The sequence below is a fragment of the Xyrauchen texanus genome, chromosome 1, assembly GCF_025860055.1.
Source record: "Xyrauchen texanus isolate HMW12.3.18 chromosome 1, RBS_HiC_50CHRs, whole genome shotgun sequence".
Taxonomy (NCBI): Eukaryota; Metazoa; Chordata; class Actinopteri; order Cypriniformes; family Catostomidae; genus Xyrauchen; species Xyrauchen texanus.
The window spans coordinates 1,555,413-1,578,007 of NC_068276.1; the positions used below are offsets into that span (position 1 = coordinate 1,555,413).

At 43.8% G+C, this 22,595-nt stretch overlaps 5 protein-coding genes across 6 annotated transcripts in view; all 5 read left to right on the top strand.

Annotated features, from left to right (window-relative positions):
- The window catches only part of LOC127648401 (histone H2A-like), a 374,379-nt gene extending 368,942 nt beyond the window's left edge, over positions 1 to 5,437 (top strand). For both annotated transcript variants that reach the window (XM_052133076.1, XM_052133069.1), the window contains exon 2: positions 3,897 to 5,437. In XM_052133076.1, coding sequence (XP_051989036.1) covers positions 3,938 to 4,324 — 387 coding nt within the window. In that variant the 5' untranslated portion in view covers positions 3,897 to 3,937 and the 3' untranslated portion in view covers positions 4,325 to 5,437. The remainder of the gene's footprint in view (positions 1 to 3,896) is intronic.
- On the top strand, positions 2,605 to 3,256 carry LOC127648298 (histone H1-like). The gene has a single exon (XM_052132912.1). It carries the CDS (start codon positions 2,687 to 2,689, stop codon positions 3,254 to 3,256), a length of 570 nt encoding a protein of 189 aa, XP_051988872.1. The 5' UTR covers positions 2,605 to 2,686.
- Positions 5,438 to 6,882: 1,445 nt separating the features above from the next.
- Positions 6,883 to 7,320, top strand: LOC127648383 (histone H3). The gene has a single exon (XM_052133048.1). The coding sequence runs from the start codon at positions 6,893 to 6,895 to the stop codon at positions 7,301 to 7,303; it is 411 nt and encodes a 136-aa protein (XP_051989008.1). The 5' UTR covers positions 6,883 to 6,892; the 3' UTR covers positions 7,304 to 7,320.
- A 656-nt stretch (positions 7,321 to 7,976) lies between these two features.
- LOC127648629 (histone H4) lies at positions 7,977 to 8,491 on the top strand. The gene has a single exon (XM_052133324.1). It carries the CDS (start codon positions 7,989 to 7,991, stop codon positions 8,298 to 8,300), a length of 312 nt encoding a protein of 103 aa, XP_051989284.1. The 5' UTR covers positions 7,977 to 7,988; the 3' UTR covers positions 8,301 to 8,491.
- A 466-nt stretch (positions 8,492 to 8,957) lies between these two features.
- On the top strand, positions 8,958 to 15,641 carry LOC127648344 (histone H2B-like). Its single transcript, XM_052133007.1, has 6 exons — positions 8,958 to 9,549; positions 10,870 to 10,903; positions 11,034 to 11,053; positions 13,113 to 13,283; positions 15,131 to 15,193; positions 15,395 to 15,641. Exons 1-4 carry the CDS (start codon positions 9,179 to 9,181, stop codon positions 13,174 to 13,176), a joined length of 489 nt encoding a protein of 162 aa, XP_051988967.1. The 5' UTR covers positions 8,958 to 9,178; the 3' UTR covers positions 13,177 to 13,283; positions 15,131 to 15,193; positions 15,395 to 15,641.
- Positions 15,642 to 22,595: the final 6,954 nt, after the last annotated feature.

Genomic DNA, 22,595 nt, shown 5'->3' on the forward strand with positions numbered 1-22,595 from the left:
TCCTTGAGTCGACATCTTAAGCTCTTGTCTGAGACCTCTCACGTTCTTGTGAGAACACTTCACAACCGTAGGGGTCCGGACAGCCTCAGTGCGGCGGCGTGGGTATTCTCGTTCCCAAAGCGCTTTTCCCAATTCAGTGTTCAATTCAGAAAAATGTATTATATAAAAGTTCTCATTAATCCCACACCTCTCGATTAAGAAATGTGTAAAAATCATACAAAAACAAATTCACTTATTTGTTAAGAACAGGCAAAAAAATATATTTTAATTAAGGCTGTTTTTTTAACGCGTTAATTCAGTGCGATTAATTTGACAAAAAATAACGCATTAAAAAAATTAAAGCAATTAATCGCACTGCCCACAGACCATAATAAGGAACATTGCAAGATTACAAATGCAAGCTTGTAGTACCACCCGTTTAGAATATTTGTATATGTGATTAAATGCGATTAATCACGATTAATTAATCGGGACAGCATGTAATTAATTCGATTAAAAATGTTAATCGATTGACAGCCCTAGTTTCAATACATTTGAAGTACTAATAACACCAAATCCACATGGAAGGTTGTAAATTAACTCCTAAACAAAAAACTAAAAAGTAATTCTCAACTCTACATAACAATTTACAGGAATGTTACGCATAATATTGAATACCACAAAATAGTTGGGGCAGTGGTAGCTCAGCGGTTGAGGCTCAGAATTACTGACCAGAAGGTTCAAGCACCAGCACCACCAAGATGCCACTGTTGGGCCCTTGAGCAAGGCCCTTAGCTCCAGGGGTGCCGCACTCTGACCTATGTGAAATAGGTATGTGAAAACTAATACATTTCACTGTATATATGCAAACAACTGTGAGTATAATGTGTGACAAAAATAAAGGATTCTATAAATATAATTTAGACTCGTCCTGCCTTTTCTTTAAAGGGGACATATTATGTAAAATCCACTTTACACTCAGTGTGTGTAGACCACCACAATATGGTAAAAGACCATAACCTTGTTTCTTTCTCCTCCCTATTTTCAGGTTTGCAGCCTCTTATGACATCAAAAGGGGAAAGGTACTGCTCACGGCTGGCGAAGAGATCTGCCCAAGTAGCTTAAATCCGTCCTCATTAAAACCTGAGCGAGCAGCGCACAGTCCGCCATATTTATCTCCTCGCTAGAGCCGCTTGAGCTAACTCGGACTGCTTCATCAATGATGGTCAACACAAGGCTGGATTTACTTCCAAGCGAAGGATCAAGGATGGACCGATACAAACTCTCCATGACCCAACTTCAGATTTGCAAGTCGTAAGTTTCGCACTTTATACTTTTTTAACGTTTGCAGTTTGGCTTTCTGAATTTATGAAAAAACGCATGTTGTGAAAATATTGTGCTTGGTGTAATGTAGCAACTAGTCCTGAAGTACCTTATTCCATATCAATGAAGCTGTAGCTCTGTTTCGGTTACCATATAAACTGATTGGCGTCCTCCACAGTCCCGCTTGAGTGGTCATGCAATGAGGATTTTCTGTATAATAAAACAGATCATTATTTCAAAAACGATTATGAAACCATAATGGTATTTTCAACAACTATAGCTGTTTTTTATATTTCATAAACTTTAATATACACAATACAGTCAGATGATTGAATTTGTGTGTCCTCCCTGTTATTTATAATGTTTTAACTGTTTAAGTTCTGCTGCATCGAGTTATCCATGGCACCAGCAGGAAAGGCACAGCTCACTTCCAGGAAGGGTTGTGGGTAGCAGCAGTGCCTATGCATTTAAAGCTCCAGACACTAAAACAGCCCTTTTGGATCAGGGCTACAAAACAGGGGTATAAAGGCAGGGTAAAATAAACGATCTGTGAGGTATTTTGAGCTGAAACTTGACGGACACATTCTGGGGACACCTGAGACTTATATTACATCGTGTAAAAAGGGGCATAATATGTCTCCTTTAAAGAAAGCAAACATTGTGGTTTCAGTGAGGCACTTACAATGGAAGCAGATATGGTTCATATGAGGAGGGTAAAAAGTCAGAAATGTAAAGTTTATCATTTTATAAAAGCACTTATATTAATTATTCTGTTAAAATTCGTGTATAATTTGAACTGTAAAGTTGTTTACATTGTCCTTTTTACAGTCGTTTTTCAGTTTATTGACATTACATCATCATATGGCACGGAGCGTGTGCTTCAATCTGCCCAAAACAACTCCTGTATGAAACAGTCCACAAGTCCCTCAGTGATGCTCATTTCATTAAAGTCATTATCAAAGTGTGTGTTGAAAACACAGAAGACGCGTTCAATCAAATATAATCATTTCTGCATGAAAATCACATCCAAATCACACGCGGTCTTTTCCAATAGCTGGTGCGCGATGTGGATTTGAAGTTTAGACATAAAACTAAAAGTTTCCTCGTCGCGTGTTTTAGTCTCCAGATAAAGCGCAGAACTCCTGCTCTGTGTTCACATTGTTTTCACTCCATTAAACTGTTTTATCGCTCCAGTTTTGCTCTAAATGTGAGAGGAGAAAACACAAGCGCGAGCGGCCCTCGGAGGCACACAGACGCTGTCACGAGCGGATTGAGTCTTTCAGGTTCTCATGAGGGTTTTAAGAGCGCAGCGCCGCTCAGTCGCTGTTCATTACTGCACTCAGTGCTCGTGTGTGTTTGTGAGATTACAGATCCGATCAGAGAGATGGCAGAAACCGCTCCAGCTGCAGCCGCCCCGCCGGCCAAATCGCCCAAGAAGAAATCTGCTGCCAAACCCAAGAAAACGGGTCCAAGCGTCGGTGATCTCATCGTCAAAACTGTGACTGCGTCAAAGGAGAGGAGTGGCGTGTCTCTCGCCGCCCTGAAGAAAGCTCTCGCCGCCGGTGGATACGATGTGGAGAAGAACAACTCCCGCGTCAAGATCGCCGTTAGGAGTCTGGTGACTAAAGGGACTCTGGTGCAGACTAAAGGGACCGGCGCCTCCGGCTCATTCAAGCTCAACAAGAAACAAGCCGAGAGCACGAAGAAACCCGCCAAGAAAGCCGCTCCTAAAGCCAAGAAGGCCGCAGTCAAGAAACCCGCCGCTGCCAAGAAGCCCAAGAGTGCCGCGGCTAAGAAACCTGCCGCCAAGAAATCTCCCAAGAAGGCGAAGAAACCAGCAGCCGCTAAAAGGCAACGAAGAGCCCCAAGAAGGCAAAGAAACCAGCAGCCGCCAAGAAAGCAGCCAAGAGCCCCAAAAGGCCAAAGTTGTCAAACCCAAAACTGCAAAGGCTAAAGCAGCCAAGCCTAAGAAAGCAGCTCCCAAAAGAAGTAAATGATCTTCCGAGTTTCTCCCTCAAAACGGCTCTTTTAAGAGCCACCCACTATTTCATATAAAAGAGCAACACTTTTGTATTTTATATTTATTTTGTGATGTTTTATTAGATTGGTTGTGAGAGGACACAATTGCTCCTGACTATGACTGTAATAAACCAAAAACACCAAAATCAAAAAACAGTATATTCAGAAAATATCAAACGTGATATTCAGTTTAAGTTTCACCCGCCTGACAAGTTGAGTGTAAAATCAGTGTTTCATAAAACTAAAATGAAGGTAATTGCACCAACATCTTGCATCTGACAACATTTTATATGAATAACTGCATCGATTGTGACTATATCACTGAAATATCAAATTTACTTCAGGTCAGATATATTTGAACATGTTATTATTATCGATATTGTCTTTTACATTAAACTGAATTTAAAACTCGTTCAGCTGGAAGTTTCTCATGAACACAGAATGTAGTGGAGAAATAAGAGGGAGGAGTTTAGAGTTCGGAGGGAAGTTCTGTGATTGGTTAGAATGTTTTACAGACTCCAGCCAATAGACGACTGACAGCCTGCTTTAAATACTGTTGACAGCGTCACATTGAGCATTCTGTTTCTACGTTGTGTTGAAATAGCTTAATCTGAAAATGAGCGGCAGAGGTAAAACCGGAGGTAAGGCGAGAGCGAAGGCTAAGACTCGCTCATCCAGGGCGGGACTGCAGTTCCCCGTTGGCCGTGTGCACAGACTGCTCCGCAAAGGAAACTACGCTGAGCGCGTCGGCGCCGGTGCTCCTGTGTATCTGGCCGCTGTGCTCGAGTATCTCACCGCTGAGATCCTGGAGTTGGCCGGAAACGCCGCTCGGGACAACAAGAAGACCCGTATCATTCCCCGTCACCTGCAGCTGGCAGTGCGGAACGACGAGGAGTTGAACAAACTCTTGGGTGGAGTGACCATCGCTCAGGGTGGGGTGCTGCCCAACATCCAGGCTGTGCTGCTGCCCAAGAAGACCGAGAAACCCGGCAAGACCAAGTAAACGGACTGAAGTCTGTCACTGAAACACAAAGGCTCTTTTAAGAGCCACTCACTTGAACTATGAGAGAGTGAATTGTTCTTTTCCTCAGTTCATTGGCTTATTAAATATAAAGGAAACAATTAAAAATGGATTTTGTGTGCAACAACTGCTGATTATATCCTCTTTTAAACGCCGTTTCTCTAATAAACTGCAACAAAGTGGATTGAATTACTGATGCTGTTGTTGGATCCATGTAGTATAAATAAAGTAACATTGTGAATTCATGTGGTAGGGATGGGCGATACACTTTAATTAGACTTTTGTTTACCATTTTAATTTATCATGTTATTTAGTTAAACCATAGTTGCCACCCCATTAACCAAGTTACTAGGACAATATTACTTTAGTAAATCAATCGGTTCAGCTTCATCTTTAGATATGTTATTTGAGCGTGAATGTACTCAAGAGTCAGTGGTGTAGTCCTGTCTGAAGAGGTGGGCATGCTGTGAATTTATGCATGTCTGAAATTAATTACATTTATATACAGTTCATGTAATTGAGTAATAATTGCAGTTTCTTGTTGGCCTGGTACACTGCTAAGAACAATGGTGTGGTAACTTCATGTTAAATATGTATTTAAATTAATAGGTGTCGTTATTGTTCCTCATTTGTTAATACTTGATTATTATTCTAACTAATAAACAAATTCATAATACAATATAAACTGTTAAAAAGTTTGTTCTGGCGGCCACACATATCACTTCTGTTGGGTATATGCAAAATCCTGAAACAGATAGGAGGGCATATGACTTATATACAGTGGGTACGGAAAGTATTCAGACCCCCTTAAATTTTTCACTCTTTGTTATATTCATTTTTGCTACACATTTGCTAAAATCATTTAAGTTCATTTTTTTTCTCTCATTATTGTACACACATATTGACAGAAAAACACAGAATTGTTGACATTTTTGCACATTTATTAAAAAAGAAAAACTGAAATATCACATGGTCCTAAGTATTCAGACCCTTTGCTGTGACACTCATATATTTAACTCAGGTGCTGTCTATATATATATATATGCCACATATTTAAAATAAATAAATAAAAGTGAAAAAATAAAAAACGTTGGACATGCATTTGACATTACTAGTCTTTCATTCTGCTTTCTTCAGAATTTATTTCATTTATTTATAAAGCACTTTTAAATTACACAGTAGACCCAAAGTGCTCAACATGAACAATACAAATCAAACAATATGCAACAAAACACCATAAATATTAGAAGGCCGTAGAGAACCGAAAAGTCTTCAAACTACCTTGAAAAACACTCTTAGATGAACAAGATCTCATTCACAACATCAGAAATGGAGAAAGCAGGAGCACCTTTTAATTAAAGATGTGCCCGGGAATAATGTAGCTGATCTTATGGTTTACCCGAATTATATATCTTTAATAATCATCATTATTTTATTCCTTTGACTATTATATATATATTAATATTGACTATATTATGTATAGGTTTTTAGATAGGTTTGTGAAAAACCTTTCTATCTATTTTGTATTCTGAATAAAGCTGCTTTGGAGCAATATTTATTGTGAAAGGGCTAAAAACAATTGCATTTAGTTGAAATGTTTTCTCTTCAGTTGAACAAACAAACAAACATTAACAGTGAAAATAAGATGATAAGAAATATAGACTTTATCATATTTAGGAGCTAATAGCTTACAGATAATATTTTATTCATATAATCTGACTTTAGAACAAAAGCCAATTATTTAATTTTATGCAATCTTTATAATATCACACTATTTTTCTCACACAGTACAGTTGGGCTTTATACATGAAAATATAAAGCTGCTTATATATTTTAGGAAGGGGGTGCCTCACAAGAATATTATATTTGGGGGTCCTTGGCATCGAAAAGTTTGAAAACCACTGCGCCTAGACTACAGACCAGAAGCTGGTCCTCTGATTTTCGCTCATTACCTCCACAAGGTGCTGATCCCTCTTGTTTGAACGAGTCTTGTTATGATTGTCTGCTTGAGTTTTTCCAGCATTTATGAATGTTAAGATGAGCGGTAGTATATGTATGTAGTATAAATAATCAAGTAACATTGTGAATTAATTTATATATGTATATATTAACTCTGTGTATTTATGTATATTTCTGCACAAGTACGCAAATAAGTTAATGTACTACTATTTATTGTTATTATAATAATTAAATCTACCACTGCTATTACCTGCTTATTAGTCATTACATTCACGATTCTACATTCATTTTTTAATTAATAAATTTTAGTACTCGAGTATAAAAGCTGGACAAAGAAACGTGAAGCGTTTATTTAATGCGCATTGAGTTGAACTGAACTAACGATTTTGAGCGGGAAACTGTCGCCGCTTGTTTGAAAAGACGTGCCGCACAGTCATTGGTCAACTGTCATGCGTACACGTCCATATCAGCCAATCACACGCCTCTAAACCCTCACCACACTGAGCGCGTGATCGCACACGGCTTTAAATAGCAGCGGTGTGTCGCTGTTCTTCATTTACTGTGTTGAACAGTGAAGAGAATCTCGTCATCATGGCAAGAACCAAACAGACCGCTCGCAAGTCCACCGGTGGAAAAGCCCCGAGGAAGCAGCTCGCTACTAAAGCCGCCCGCAAGAGCGCCCCCGCCACCGGTGGCGTCAAGAAGCCTCATCGTTACAGGCCCGGTACCGTGGCGCTGAGAGAGATCCGCCGTTATCAGAAGTCCACTGAGCTGCTGATCCGCAAACTGCCTTTCCAGCGTCTGGTGAGAGAAATCGCTCAGGATTTCAAGACGGATCTGCGCTTCCAGAGCTCCGCCGTCATGGCCCTGCAGGAGTCCAGCGAGGCTTATTTGGTCGGTCTGTTCGAGGACACCAACTTGTGCGCCATCCACGCCAAGAGGGTCACCATCATGCCCAAAGACATCCAGCTGGCCCGCCGCATTCGTGGAGAGCGCGCTTAAATCCACAGCGACGTCATTCACATCCGCCCCAAAGGCTCTTTTAAGAGCCACTTCATTTACCCTCAAAGAGTCTTTCAAGTCCATTTTTATTACTTTTAGTCTATGAAGAGAGATTTTCTCTTTTGTTTGTTATTGCTCTTTTAAAAGCAATAATGAAATCGCAGTGCTACTAAACATCGCCTACCTAAAAATAATCTTTTAAAGATTACACTGGCCTTAGACGTTTAATCCTTAAGTAAAACTGCACCAGTACAACTAAAGCAAAACCTGTTGGAAGGATAGAATAAACTTTTTTTTTTTTTTTTCATACTTCGGGGTTTTGAACACGGAAGTAAATGACTGCAGGTAAATACTGTCTCGGTGAATGAGACCCCTTAAAATTTGTTTTGCTTACAATTTTCTCCAACCGCAAAAATAAAAAATATCCACACTGACATTTGTACCTTTTTTTTGTCTTCTATTTTATAAATAATTATTTGGACTTTGATCTGAAACAAATTCTCATCAAACAAACAATTTTTTAATTAAAAGCTTTGGTACGTCAGCGCTGTGAGAAGGAAAAATACGTGACGTGTTTAGTCTCCGCCTTCAGTGTGATGTTTCTACTAGGTCCTGTAGGCAAATGTAAATGCTGTTACTAGCAAACTCAACCACATATTCTGGTGATCGTTTTTCTGTAAGCACCATGTCTGGAAGAGGTAAAGGAGGAAAAGGACTTGGGAAAGGAGGCGCTAAGCGTCACCGCAAAGTGTTGCGTGATAACATCCAGGGAATCACCAAACCCGCCATCCGTCGTCTCGCTCGCCGCGGCGGTGTCAAGCGTATCTCCGGTCTGATCTACGAGGAGACTCGCGGTGTGTTGAAGGTGTTTCTGGAGAACGTGATCCGTGATGCCGTCACCTACACCGAGCACGCCAAGAGAAAGACCGTCACTGCCATGGACGTTGTGTACGCGCTGAAACGACAGGGACGAACTCTGTACGGCTTCGGAGGATAAACGTCTTTATTCTCATCAGATAAACCCAACGGCTCTTTTAAGAGCCACACACACTCTCATAAGAAGAGTTAATGTCTTTTGTGGTATAGTTCTGTTTATATACACGCATTGAACATCAATATTATTCATGTTCTCCAGAAAGTATTTGTGTATGCGCGCACTCGTTTAATGAATGTATCACGGTTCATGAATAAAAGGAAATTGTCTCTTTGTACAACTGCTGTGTCCAAATATCGTCTGGTGTTTGACATTCTTTTCAAACATGTATAGAATTGTAGATTAATGTTTACTCTCACATATCAACCTGATTCCTTCTGGGGAAACCGGTTGATATGTGAGCGTAAACAGTAATCTAACGTAATTGTAACGTAACGTGATTTTTTTATTTTTCAAACTTGTACAGCATTGAAGATCACGTTTCTGTCTTCCGGAATACAGTAAAGTCTGTCTTGAATTATGTATACATGCGTTCGTTCAAACTGTATTTATTGTAGAAATACATGTATAATATTGTGTATATTTATATACACAATATTTATAGACAAATCTTTCCCGCTTTCCCCCTCTTCTTTCATAATATGTAATTAAACAAAATGAGCGGGAAAACTGAACAAAGGAACCCGAATCTTGTGGGGGATGGTGATTTTCAAACAAGAGGTGATAAGAGGGACTTTCATGTGGAAGCCTCTGATTGGCTCTTATTCCGACCCGTCACACTTGTAGCTGACCAATGAAATCATGGAATGGGTGTAGCCAATAAAATCACGCAATCAGAGGTGCGCATTGACTCCTCAGAAAATTAGTATAGAGGAGAGTATAAATTTGTCAGTGCGATTTTCAGTACCTAAATTACTTTGAATTTGACTAATTATATTGTCATGCCTGAACCAGCAAAGTCCGCCCCGAAGAAGGGATCCAAGAAGGCCGTCACGAAGGCCGCCGGTAAGGGAGGAAAGAAGCGCAGAAAGTCCAGGAAGGAGAGTTACGCTATCTACGTGTACAAAGTCCTGAAGCAGGTCCATCCTGACACCGGGATCTCCTCCAAGGCGATGGGCATCATGAACTCCTTCGTCAACGACATCTTCGAGCGCATCGCCGGTGAGTCGTCTCGTCTCGCTCACTACAACAAGCGCTCCACCATCACATCGAGAGAGATCCAGACCGCCGTGCGTCTGCTGCTGCCCGGTGAACTGGCCAAACACGCCGTGTCTGAGGGCACAAAGGCCGTCACCAAGTACACCAGCTCCAAGTAAAGTGACGCTCCAGCTGCACCCAAAGGCTCTTTTAAGAGCCACCCATGTTATCACTGAAAGAGAATATTTGTGTTTTCATAACATTTGTTTTTATTTTTTATACAGATTTGGTTTCAGTCCGAATTAATTGTATGACAAAGTATCGTTGTGCATCAATGAAGAATGTTGCGGTTAACAAGCAAGAATTAATGTTGGCAAATTGTAAATGGGATGGAATTTTTACATATCTTGAAATGATCTCACAGGTGCAGTATGTGCAGGTATTTATGTTGTTCAATAGAGGGTCGAATGAAAAAATGTGGCCATCACAAAGCCCAGAACTCAATCCCATAGACAGTGGGCAGAGCTGAAAAAGCTTGTGCGCCCTTGTCAAACAATCCTAATGGATTCCAATAAGAAAATATTACAGGATTAGAATTTCTATCATATTTTGGAACCATTCCTATAGGATTCTGATAGGAATTGTCTTATAGGACAATGCATAAATATCCTGTAGGATTTTTAATGGGATCCAACTGGGTCAGTACTCTGGTTTATATGGGATTTCCTAAAATTGTAAATTCCTTTTGCTTAAACTCACCTCAATGTAGATATTGTTCACTGTTTAATGTATGATGTGCAACCTGCAGTCACAGTTATAAACAACATGGCAGGTGATTTGGGCACACCAGTATTAGTGCACACATTTCTAAGGCACTGATAATGGACTGATGAAATAAAAAAAAACAAATCAACAAATGCATGTTCTGTTGTTTTAATTATTATTTTATTTCTACTTTCATAACTTGAATGAATATATTACTTTTTTTACAGATTATATTCATTACAGACTTACACAAGTGCGCGCAAACACAACAATAACTGAAATACAACATTAAACATATCCTGAACAAATAAGTGATTCACACACAATCGTTGTGGCGCCTTTTTGACATCTTGCATTCATCTGCACATTTCTGGGAGATGGCCGCCTTAATTAGACTTGCTTCAACATTGCATTTATTTTTGATGTAGCCTGTAAGGAAATAAATAAACAGAACATAAGTTTGCAAACCATAATGATTATTGAGGAATGGTATTGGACATCTATGTTCACAACAGAACTCCTCAAGGAAAGGCTGTGCCTATATTCTTGTTTACTATTACATACTAGGGATAGGCATTTTTGTCAATTTCTCTTTGCGATAATTGACAGGTCCCAAGAAAACCAAAGCAATTACTTTTTCCACACTGTAAGACAGTAATACTTCTAATAGATTGCCAGTATTCGTCTTCATTAATATCTCTTTACCTAACTTTTTTGTCTCCCTTTACAGCTTCAATTTTCAGTGGATTGCAAGGACTTCTGTGGTAAGTTTGTTTTATTACTTCCATGCTCTATGTCTTTGTTGAACAATCCAAAATTTGGTTTTGGCCTTTTTAGAGAGAGGGCCCGTTCACAAATCTGTCTTGTGCAAGTTTTTCTCTGTTTATGTTTTAGGTTGAAGATGGCCCAGAGAGGTAAGCCTTGCAGTTGCTAATCTAGAAGAATTAGGCAAGTGTGTCTGAGAACGATGGTATGATCTGCAACACTGTCTTATTTTATTACTGATTTATTACTGACTAGATTTTCTTTTTTTGTTGTTATTCAACAAGAGGGAACTCCCATTAATGGGAATCAAAAGGAAACCCTGAAATCCTTTTTTAAGGATGGAATGACACGAGTTGGGTCAGAATTAATACCAAGAGCTGAATCTGCTACTGGTTTGGACACCAGTGTCATAGAAGTAAGGTTTACTTTAGTGCCACACTAACAAACAACATGTCAAATAAATATATCAGTCTGCTGCACTGCTTGTATAAATGAAGTGTTTTTGAAGGACATCAATGGACCCTTTCTGGACCCCCTTCAATTTGCTTATCGAGCAAACAGGTCTGTGGTTGATGCAGTCAACATGGGATTGCATCACGTCCTGCGACATCTGGACAGACCGGGGTCATATGCAAGGATCCTTTTTGTGGACTTCAGCTCAGCTTTCAACACAATCATCCCAGATATACTCCGGACTAAGTTAAACCAACTCCCTGTTCCCACCTCTACCTGTCAGTGGATTACCAGCTTTCTGACGGACAGGCAGCAGCTTGTGAGGCAGGGAAAATTAACTTCCACCACCTGTACCATCAGCACTGGTGCCCCCCAGGGATGTGTGCTCTCCCCACTACTGTTCTCCCTGTACACCAATGACTGCACCACCAAGGACCCCTCTGTCAAGCTCCTGAAGTTTGCAGACGACACCACTGTCATCGGCCTCATCCGAGATGATGATGAGTCTGCGTATAGAAAGGAGGTTGAACGGCTGGCTGTCTGGTGCAGTCAAAACAACCTGGAGCTGAACACGCTCAAAACGGTGGAGATGATTGTGGACTTTAGGAGGAACACCCCAACACTGACCCCCCTCACCATTCTAAACAGCACTGTGGCAGCAGTGGAGTCATTCAGGTTCCTGGGCACTACCATCTCACAGGACCTGAAGTGGGAGATACACATTGACTCCATTGTGAAAAAGGCCAAGCAGAGGTTGTACTTCCTTCACCAGCTGAGGAAGTTCAACCTGCCACCAGTGCTGCTGAAACAGTTCTACTCAGCAGTCATTGAGTCTGTCCTCTGCACTTCAATAACTGTCTGGTTTGGTGCAGCTACGAAATCAGACATCAGAAGACTACAAAGGACAGTTCGGTCTGCTGAGAGGATTATTGGTTGCCCCTTGCCCCCCCTTCAAGAACTATACACTTCCAGAATGAGGAAAAAGGCTGGTAAAATCCCTCTGGACCCCACTCACCCTGCCCACAACCTTTTTGAACTGTTGCCTTCTGGCCGACGCTTCAGAGCTCTGAGCACCAGAACCGTCAGACACAGGAACAGTTTTTTCCCTCAGGCCATCCATCTAATGAACAATTAAATTGCCCCATTGAGCAATAATTATGTGCAATACACAGCTTAAACCTATTTATATTATCCAACATATCCACTTCTGCCATTACTTACATTGCTCTGTACATAATATACTGTTTTCTGTTCTTTATATAACAGATTGTAATAGATTTGCACTACGTGTGTATGTGGGTATGTATGAAGGTGAGTGTATGTACGTATATGTAATTATTTATTTTGTGTTCTTTTTTGTTTTTAATTACCTATGTCTTGCTGCTGTTTTTGGTATTGTTTGTATTGTTGTACACTGGAAGCTTCTGTCACCAAGACAAATTCCTTGTATGTGTAAGCACACTTGGCAATAAAGCTGATTTTGATTCTGATTCTGGTAGAAAAAGTGAAAGATCTATTCAACCAAAAATATAGTAAGCATAAGTTCAAATACTTTTAATACCTTCATGAATCCATGGCATTATTATCAAATGAATAAATTATCTAATGTGCCCATCAACCATTAGATTGACAACTTATCAAAATGTCTGTTTGTATCCTGTACACTGGCTATCAACTAGAGGGGAGAGTCACAATTGTCCCAACTGTGTAACATTGTGTAACGTGTGCATGCATGTGTCTGCCCGTGTATTTCAGAGGAGGCCGGAGGTACTGGGAGGCTCCTCTACCAGTCCCTGGTAAATCAGGGCATGACCATTAAAGTAGCGGGACTGCCCACAAGCCTTAACCTCAGGAAGCCTTCCTTTTATGGAAGGAACCAATTGGTAGAAATTTTGAAAGCTGCAGAGGAGATTTCATTTGAAATAAGTAAGTGACATTACCATTACCAGTGTCTTTCTCCACTTGTGTTTTAGCAGACCATTTGGCTCTGTGCAAAGTGGGGAAAATAAGTTAACTAAAGAATAATATAGGCCTACATGTAAGTATTTGTATAGATTTGGCCGGGCATTGCATCTCTCTCTGTCCCTTCACCGCAACCGGTCAAGGTGGATGGCCGCCCACCCTGAGCCATGGTTCTTCTTGAGGTTTCTGCTTCTTAAAGGGGTCATTTGATGCAATTTCTTGTTTTTCTTTCTTTTTAGTGTGTTATGTAGCTGTTTGTGCATGTATAAGATCTCAGCGTTACAAAGATTAAAGTCTCAAACCTAAAGAGATATTCTTTGTAAAAGTTAAGGCTCAGCCACACCTTCCTAAAACACTTCGTTCAAACACGGCCCTTACATCTCTACGTTAGTATGTGGGGGCAGAGTTCCATAATACCGCCCAAATGTATACGCAAAGAAAGAAGGCGTAACTTTTATCCTCGCCAGTGCCGGCATGTCGTGGAGATGCTGTGTTTTTCGTTGCGAAAGCCAAGCTACTTTGTTTGGCTTTCCAAAAGAGGACACAATTAGAAAACAGTGGCTAAGCTTTATTTACAACACTGTTCCAGAACAGTACAATCCAAATATTCGACTGTGTGCTGCACATTTTTCGGAGAACTGTTTCTAGCACCTGGGAGAGCTCAGACTACATCTTTGTCGTTTCAACGATAACAAATGCAAACTTACCAATTCTGGTCCAGTCGCGCTGGCAACGTTGATCGATCAGCTTAGTCATCTGCATTATCCGGATCAGATTCCGGCTCTAATTGATAAGGTAGGACTGACATTATCATCTGTCAATATTGCTTTGCTTTGCTTTGGGAGCTGATGTTCCAGAAATGGTAAGAAGCGTGATATTTCCATCAGGCGCTTAAGGTATTTGGGCCAATCACAATGCACTGGATCTCTGGCCAATGTTTCAGAAAGGAGTGGCATAGAGCAGTGGTTCCCAAACCTGTCCTGGCGCCCCACCAACACTGCACGTTTTCTTTGTTTCCCTAATTAAACACACCTGATTCAACTCATTAGCTCATAATCACACGGGTTAATGAGCTGATGATTTAAATCAGGTGTGTTTGATTAGGGAGACAAAGTAAACGTGCAGTGTTGGTGGGGCGCCAGGACAGGTTTGGGAACCACTGGCATAGAGGAGCAACAATAATGTACAGTATGTGTAAAATAATGGCTTTTTTTTAACCTAAAACCGCATAAATGCATTGCATTAAACCAAATACACAAGTTAATGTTATTATTAGAACCATCATATGACCCCTTTATAAAGAAGTTTTTCCTTGCCTCTGTCACCTACAGTAGTGCTTGTTCATGGTGGGAATTGTTGGGTTTTTGTTAATAATATTATAGAGAGTATGGTCTAGACCTACTCTGTTTGTAAAGTGCTATGAGATAACTTGTGTTATGAATTGGTGCTATATAAATAAAATTTAATTAAAACAGATTCAGGTTATAGATTCTGTATGTGTCTTTGACAGTTTGTAAGGGATGTGACACTATTTCTCAGTTTTGTCATTATCCTGAATATCCTATAGATGTTTAGTTGAATATGACTAGTGACTGTGGCCCTTGGCAGTGGTTTTCATCTTTTTCATGATCATCAAACTATTCACTAATTAAAGTATATAATTCCTTCGAATTACATTCCTTCATTGATATATTCACTGCTGTGTGATTCATTATTTTTGTCCAGTTTTGCAGGAAGGCCAATTATTTGTTAAGCTCATGCTACATAAGGGTTTTTTCTGTCTTTCTTTTTTTTCTAAAAATATCAATCAGATGCAGCACAATGCAACCCCACTGACTTGGGAGAGGGGATGTCAGAGCACATGGATGCAGAAGGTACGCTGTCGCTGAGTTGTTTTTATTTTATTTTCAAATAAATATATAACATTAAACTTAAGAAGCATAGTTAACTAGATATGTAACTGTGGTCATAACACACCACATTTGACCACTGTATACATTATTGAAATGATACAATTAAATCAAAAGTTGAAATTTTCACCTTTGTGTGATGGTTTAATATTTTCAAATCAACAGACACAGCGGATGGCATCCAGACGAAGTCGGTGGAGGAAATTTTAGAGGCCATGTGTGAAAATTGTATTTCTTGTAATCGTAATACATTTTACCAAATGTTACAAATCAGTTTTTGGTATTGCTTAAGTTCGAGCTTAATTAAAACTACTGTTCTGAGAAGTCTTCCATTGACATTTGACACAAAGAGAAAAGCTCACTTGTTTGAAAATTACAATTTATGGATACAATATTTATCCAGGTGACATTAAACAGCATATATAAGGTTGGTATTCTGATCATTTTACATCTTGAATTGGTTGTTGAGATTTAGATGCAAATAATGGAACTGTCTTTTTTTAAATCAGTGATTTATTACTTAACTATTGACAGTATAAATGCTGACAAATTGAATTATGAATTTGTAATTAAGATTAAAAATTTGTATTAAGAAAGTTATTATTGTGTTTTGTTTTATGTACTTTGGAAGCACAGCAGATGGAAGAGTCCTCAGAAACAGCTACTACTGTAGCCATCGTGATGACTGCAGATAAAGGTATCTTTCTACATTGTGGCTATTTTTATATAACAGAAAGTTCCATTGAGACAAATGAGCTCTTCCTCATAGTAGACCTGGCCAAGACTAGCAGCAGCATAGATAAAAACAGGCAGTTTCAACAGATTACAATACTACAATAAGAACAGATATGGAAACAGAAGCATAAAAGGGGGGAAAAAAACATTAGACAGTGACAAACTGACAAATTAGCCTCCAATCCTTTCATTTAGGATATAACAGCATTTAACTATATTCACTTTTAAGTCTTTCAAGGGGCAGATTCCAGGCAGAACGTGCAGAATACATACAGCCTTTTCCAAATCTCTGTAACGTATAAAACATCTCGAGAGTGCAAAGGGTGTTGTCCAGTACATTTCTTTACAATACAAACACAGAGATAGGAGGTAAGAACACCAGCAATTGCTTTTTAAATGATAATGTACCCGTGTACAAGCCTACGGGTGTCTACAGCAGGCCGACATACGACTGTACGAGTTATGGCCTTACAATTAGTAATCATAAACCTGCATCAATGTGAAGTTGAGCTCTGGAAGCAGCTGAAGAACAAAGTGGTGATGAGATTTCTGAAATTAAAAATTAGTTACCCCTCTGTCTCAGGTTTGATTTACATCCATTTCTGAAAGGGAAAACCCAGAGTGTTCCTTATTTCAGGGTTATACTAAAGCCACTTTCTGAAATGGAACCCAGGAACTCTTCTTTGTTGACCTGCTTTTATCTTATGATTGAGCATCAGCAAGATCTGAGATTAATTGATGTGCAATACCCACATTTGCATTTGGCAACAGTTACAAATGAACAAGCTGCCTTTTAGATGTTGCTTTGAATATGGTGATGACTATTTCAACTAACTGGCTTGACTTCCAAAATATTTGTGTTTTCCTTTGGTAGATGAAGGCAATGTGTGCTGTGTCTGCCGCGTCCATTTTGATGACAAGAAGAAGGACGCAAGAAAGAAGTGGCGTTCATGGTCACAGTGCACAGTGTGCCAATCATGGTCACACACTGCATGTGGTTTTAAAAAGAACACGTGCCTTCACTGCCAGTGTCAAAACACCATGCAAACACCCTGAACCTATGCTATTTACTGCATTCCAAAATGTATCTTGTTACCTTGAGTTGTTTTTACTGTGTTGACGGCCCCCAACCCATCCCTACAAATATACACACACACTCACATAATACATACATACATGCGCGTTTTAAAATGTATTAAGTGCCTTTCACCTTTTTCATTAAAATATACATGATGAACATTGCTGCAAATTTAATGTAATGGTTAAACTTCACTTGTAAGAAGAAAACGTCTTGGTTACCTACGTAACCTCGGTTCTCTCTAGATGAGGGAACGAGTATTGCGTAAGCTAGCTTACGCTACGGGAAAGATTCAACTTTTCTGAGATATTGAAGCCAAAAAATTATCCTTAATTTTGTATCATTTGTCAACGCAGTGCAGCAACTGCAGACCTTGAGCGGGCTAGCTAGCGAGCTCATTGGTTGCTCTGTGGCAACTGCTGCAGCCTATAGACGAACTTGCGTGAACTCGCGCCCAATGAGAGGCGCCCGCGCGCTCACTGTCCCAAAGCCCGCCAGAATGGGCGTGGCTAGGGTGCATATAAGCGCAGTTCGTAGGCTTTTCATTGAATGAAGCGAAAATCGCTCGTGGCGCGAGCACGGCCAGCTACGCAATGCTCGTTCCCTCATCTAGAGAGAACCGAGGTTACGTAGGTAACCGAGACGTTCTCTTACGAGAGGTTCTCTCGTATTGCGTAAGCTAGCTTACGCTACGGGAACCCATTGTCAACGGCGTGCGCGCCAAGCATCCACTGCATGAGCCCCAGGGGGGTGGGGGGACCCAGGGGAGCCCTTGTGAGTGGGGAAATAATATTTGGCCGGCAAGAGTGCGGGTCAGTGTGTGTGTGATACATAAGCACATAGTGGGAAGGGAAAAACAGAGCAGCGGTGCCGGTCTGTGTGGAATGTGTCCATTAGTGCAGCTCCCCAGGGGAGCTGTAGCGTATTAAACCGCTAGTAGTTTTGCCTGCAGAGCGGGCACTTCCAGATTGTAAAATCTGACAAAGGTGGAGGGGGAAGCCCAGCCCGCTGCCACACATATGTCCTGAATGGAAATCCCGCTGGACCATGCCCACGAGGAGGCCATGCCTCTGGTGGAGTGAGCCCTAATGCCTAACGGGCATGGCAGGTCTTTCGACGCGTACGCGGCAGCAATAGCGTCCACTATCCATCTAGACAGTGTCTGTTTCGAGGTGGCGAGACCCTTGGTGCGCCCTCCGAACGAAACGAAAAGCTGCTCAGTGCGTCTGAAAGAGGCGGAGCGCGCAGTATACAATCTCAGTGCTCTGAATGGGCAAAGGAGATTTGTGTCGCGTTCGCTATCGGATGCTGGCAGAGCCGATAGGGAAATAATCTGTGCTCTGAAAGGAGTACCGATCACCTTGGGGACATAGCCGTGTCTAGGCTTTAAAATGACCTTGGAGTCACTTGGTCCAAACTACATACACGCAGCGCTGACAGACAGCGCGTGAAGGTCTCCCACACGTTTAACTGATGACAGGGCAGTCAGAAAAACGGTTTTGAATGAAAGGTATTTCAAATCCACGGATTCAAGCGGTTCGAAAGGGGGGGCTTTCATAGCTTCGAGAACTACAGAAAGATCCCAGATAGGGACCGATGGGGGCGTGGGGGTTCATCCTTCTAGCTCCCCTGAGGAAGCGGATGACCAGCTCGTTTTTTCCCCGTGACTGCCCGTGCAGGGGTTCGGCGAACGCCGTGACGGCCGCCATGTACACTTTGAGCGTGGATGGGGATCTGTCCTTATCCAACAGCGCTTGTAAAAACACGAGCAGTGACGACACCCCACATGTCCGTGGGTCCAGGTCTCTGTCGGTGCACCATTTTGAAAACACCGACCATTTGGACGCATAGTCTTCTCGTGGAAGGGGCTCTAGCGTGTATAATAGTGTTCATTACTCCTTCTGGCAAAGCGACGGGTAGTCGTTGATCACCCACGCGTGCAGCGCCCAGCGCTCTGGGTGGGGATGCCAGATCGTGCCGCGAGCTTGAGAGAGGAGATCTGCTCTCACTGGGATGGGCCACGGGGCTGTCAGTGACAGCTGCGTAAGCTCCGGGAACCATGTCTGATTCTCCCAGCGCGGGACTATGAGGAGCACCGAGTGACACGTTTCCCTGATCCTCTGCATTACCTGTGGCAATAGCGAGACAGGAGGGAAGGCGTAAAGCGGGCGGTTGGGCCAGTCCTGGGCCAGCGCGTCCTCACTTTTCGAGAAAAATACTGGGCAGTGAGAGTTCTCTTCTGACGCGAAGAGGTCTATCTCTGCTCTGCCGAATATTTGCCATAATTTCTGGACTGTTTGAGCGTGCAGGGACCATTCCCCTGGGGGAACATTGTCTCTGGACAGTCTGTCTGGGCCGTCGTTCAGGTGGCCTGGCACGTGCGTCGCCCTCAGCGAGCGCAGGAGGCCCTGGGACCAACTTAGTATGCGTTTTGTCAGATGGAAGAGGTTCCTGGATCTGACACCGCCTTGACGGTTTAGATAGGATACTACAGATCTGTTGTCCGAACGGACCAGGAAGTGGTGACCCTGAATGACCGGGAGGAAGCGCACGAGCGCGTACTCGACCGCTATCATTTCCAGACAATTTATGTGAAGGAGCTTTTCCTGAACTGACCATAGGCCGAAAACCGGCGAGCCCTCGCAGACCGCGCCCCAACCCGTGTTGGACGCGTCTGTCGAGATGACTTTTCGGCGAGATACAGCTCCCATCGTCACTCCCCGCTGATACCATTCGGCCACCGTCCAAGGCTGCAGAGCTGATATACAGGTCTGAGTCACTCTGATCGGCTGGCGGCCTGTGGCCCACGCCCGGCGAGACGCGCGGGTGTTTAGCCAATGCTGAAGCGGGCTCATGCACAGTAAACCCAGCTGAAGTACTGCTGCGGCTGAGGCCATGTAACCTAACACTCTCTGAAATTTTTTCAGAGGCGTGAGGCTGTTCATCTGAAAAGACGCGGCGCCGTGTAGATAAGCGAGCCGTCATTGCCACAGAGTCTAGTTCTATTCCAAGGAAGGAAATTGCCTGACTGGGCTGTAGTGAGCTCTTGGTCCAATTGACTGCAAGACCCAGACTGTTCAGATGACTGAGGAGAACTGTCCTGTGAGACAGAAGCTCCGTATGTGACTGTGCCAAAATCAGCCAATCGTCCAGATAGTTCAGAATTCGCAAGCCAGGGAGGGCGGCGATCGAACTTTAGCAAATAGCCCTGTTTTATTGTGCTTAACACCCATTTGCATATCCCTGGGATAGCTTCCCACGCTTTGAAGCGTAACGGTAGAGGGTGAATGGCCGAGTCGCCCTGATTGCCGTACACAGCGGGCTGAACAGAATGTGTGAGTGCGCTTATTGTGCTTATGCATGACTGCTCGCAGACAGCAGGGACATGCTGTTCTGTGAGTGACTTCCCGATTGAGATGAATGGGGAAAGAGTCACATCTGTTAAGTGATGCGCGAGCATAGTCACGGGCACGGGACTTACACATAGAGAGGTGTTTGCTGGCCGTGTGACAGAGCGGGCAGAGAGGGGACACGCGCACGGGCTCGTGGGCGCATTTATTGACTCTAACACTCGAGCGGGCTGTGCCCGCTTTATGTGAGTGTGCTCTGATAGGAACACGGGGAAGTGTAATGCTTGTGTGTAGGGGTGAACACTGGATTGTGGGCACATTTTCTACACATAAGACATGTTTGCTCTTTACAAGATCTTTTTGTGTCGCCGTGAAAACGGCGTATGAGTGCAGGCAAGCGGGTAGTAACACCGGCTTGTTGGCTGCTGAATTCACCACTGTAGTAGCCTGAGAGAAGGGGACTGACAGGGGGCGAAGCTTTGACGGTGGTCCGGCCGCGGCGGGACTGAGCCGTCGTTTTTTTTCAACAAAGCTAGGAGGACTTCGGTTGTTCAGGTTTCAGCGCAATCTTAGGCCGAGGCCCGCGGGGGGGCGGCAGTCTGCGGCGGCTGTCTGAGCGCGATCTGGGGCGGCCGCCCTGTCGACGCTGGGTAGTCTGGCTTTGTTGAGCTGGGCGCTGTGAAGATGCTCGTGCAGGAGGCTGGTTACGTGGGCGGCCTGCAGAGGAGCTAGCGCGGCGAGGCAGGAAGAGATTCATGGCTTGGGTGGCTTTCTGGACTTCCGAAAAACGGTCAACAATGCCACTTACCGCGGAACCGAAGAGACCGGACGGAGAGAGCGGCGCGTTGAGGAACGTGGAGCGCTCAGCTTCTCCCATGTCGGCTAGCGTTAGCCACAGGTGTCTCTCGGTTACAGTCAGCGAGGCCATGCACTTCCCTAGGGCTTGAGCTGCAGCTTTGGTGGCGCGAAGGGCGAGGTCCGTCGCCCTCCTTAGATCTGTAACAGCCTCTGGGTGCCTGCCTTTCTCATCCCATTCCCGAAGAATGTCCGCTTGGAGGATCAGCGAGACGGCCATGGAATGCAGAGCAGATGCGGCTTGGCCGGCGGCGGAATAGGCGCGGCCAACACAGGCGGAAGTAGTTCTGCAGGCCTTAGACGGGAGCACTGGCTTAGGCCGCCATCTCTTGGAGGGCGGGCAAAGGTGTGCTGCTACCGAATCCTCGACCGGGGGGATGGAAGAGTAGCCCTTCTCGGCAGCGCCGTCCACTGAAGCGAGAGAGGTGGAGACGTGGGATCGAATCCTGGCCGAGAGAGGTGCGTTCCACGATTTAGAGAGCTCGGCGTGGAGTTCCGGCAGGAAGGGAGCGGCCCGGGCCGCCGCGCGGTGACGGCTTTGAAGAAAGCAGCCGTCGAGTCTGTTGGGAGCCTGCTCAGGGGCGGTGACCACTCGAGCCCGAGGCGGTCGACGGCCTGTGTGAGGAGGCGTATCAGTTCCCCTTCGACTCCGGCGCGGGTCCTGCTGGATTCCTGGGCCGATGAGGAGCCTTGTGACCACTCCTCGCTGTCCGAAGCCATGATGGAACAGCAGCCCTTGTCCTCCGCCTCGCTCTCCGAGGTGGCAGCAGTGCGGCCGCTCGGCGGCAACTGCGCGTCCCGGGGGGCGGGGAGGGTGAACGCGATGCTCGAGGGAGAGGCTCTGGCGAGACAGTCGCTTCTAAACCCGGTTCCGGCAGCCTTTGGGAGCGGTGCTTCTTCCGGCGCGGCGAAACAGAAGGCGGCGCGACGGCTTCGGTCCTGAGCGCTTCGAGTCGAGCCCGCAGGGTCAACATCGGAAGCTCCTCGCAGAGGTCGCATCCGCCATCAGCGAAGGCGAGCTCTGCATGCCCCAGTCCCAGGCAGAGAGCGCAGATGATGTGGCGGTCTCCGGCGCTGAGAGGGGTGCGGCATGAACCGCAGGTGCGAGGCATCTTTAAAAAGATGCTCGTACTCTTTTGTGAAGTTCACTGAGGAACTAGTTTGCTTTAAAAAGGATACGTCGCCGGATGGCGTAGCTCGCAGGATGGCTGAAGGTGGCGGCGGCCGGCTTCTTCGAGTGCTGTCCAAGCTTACTTGATGCCCCTCGAACGGCGACGCGGCTTCTTGCAGTTTCAGAGATGCGAAGAGCTTCGCTGAAGAGATGAAAATCGGGGTTCCAGCCTACGAA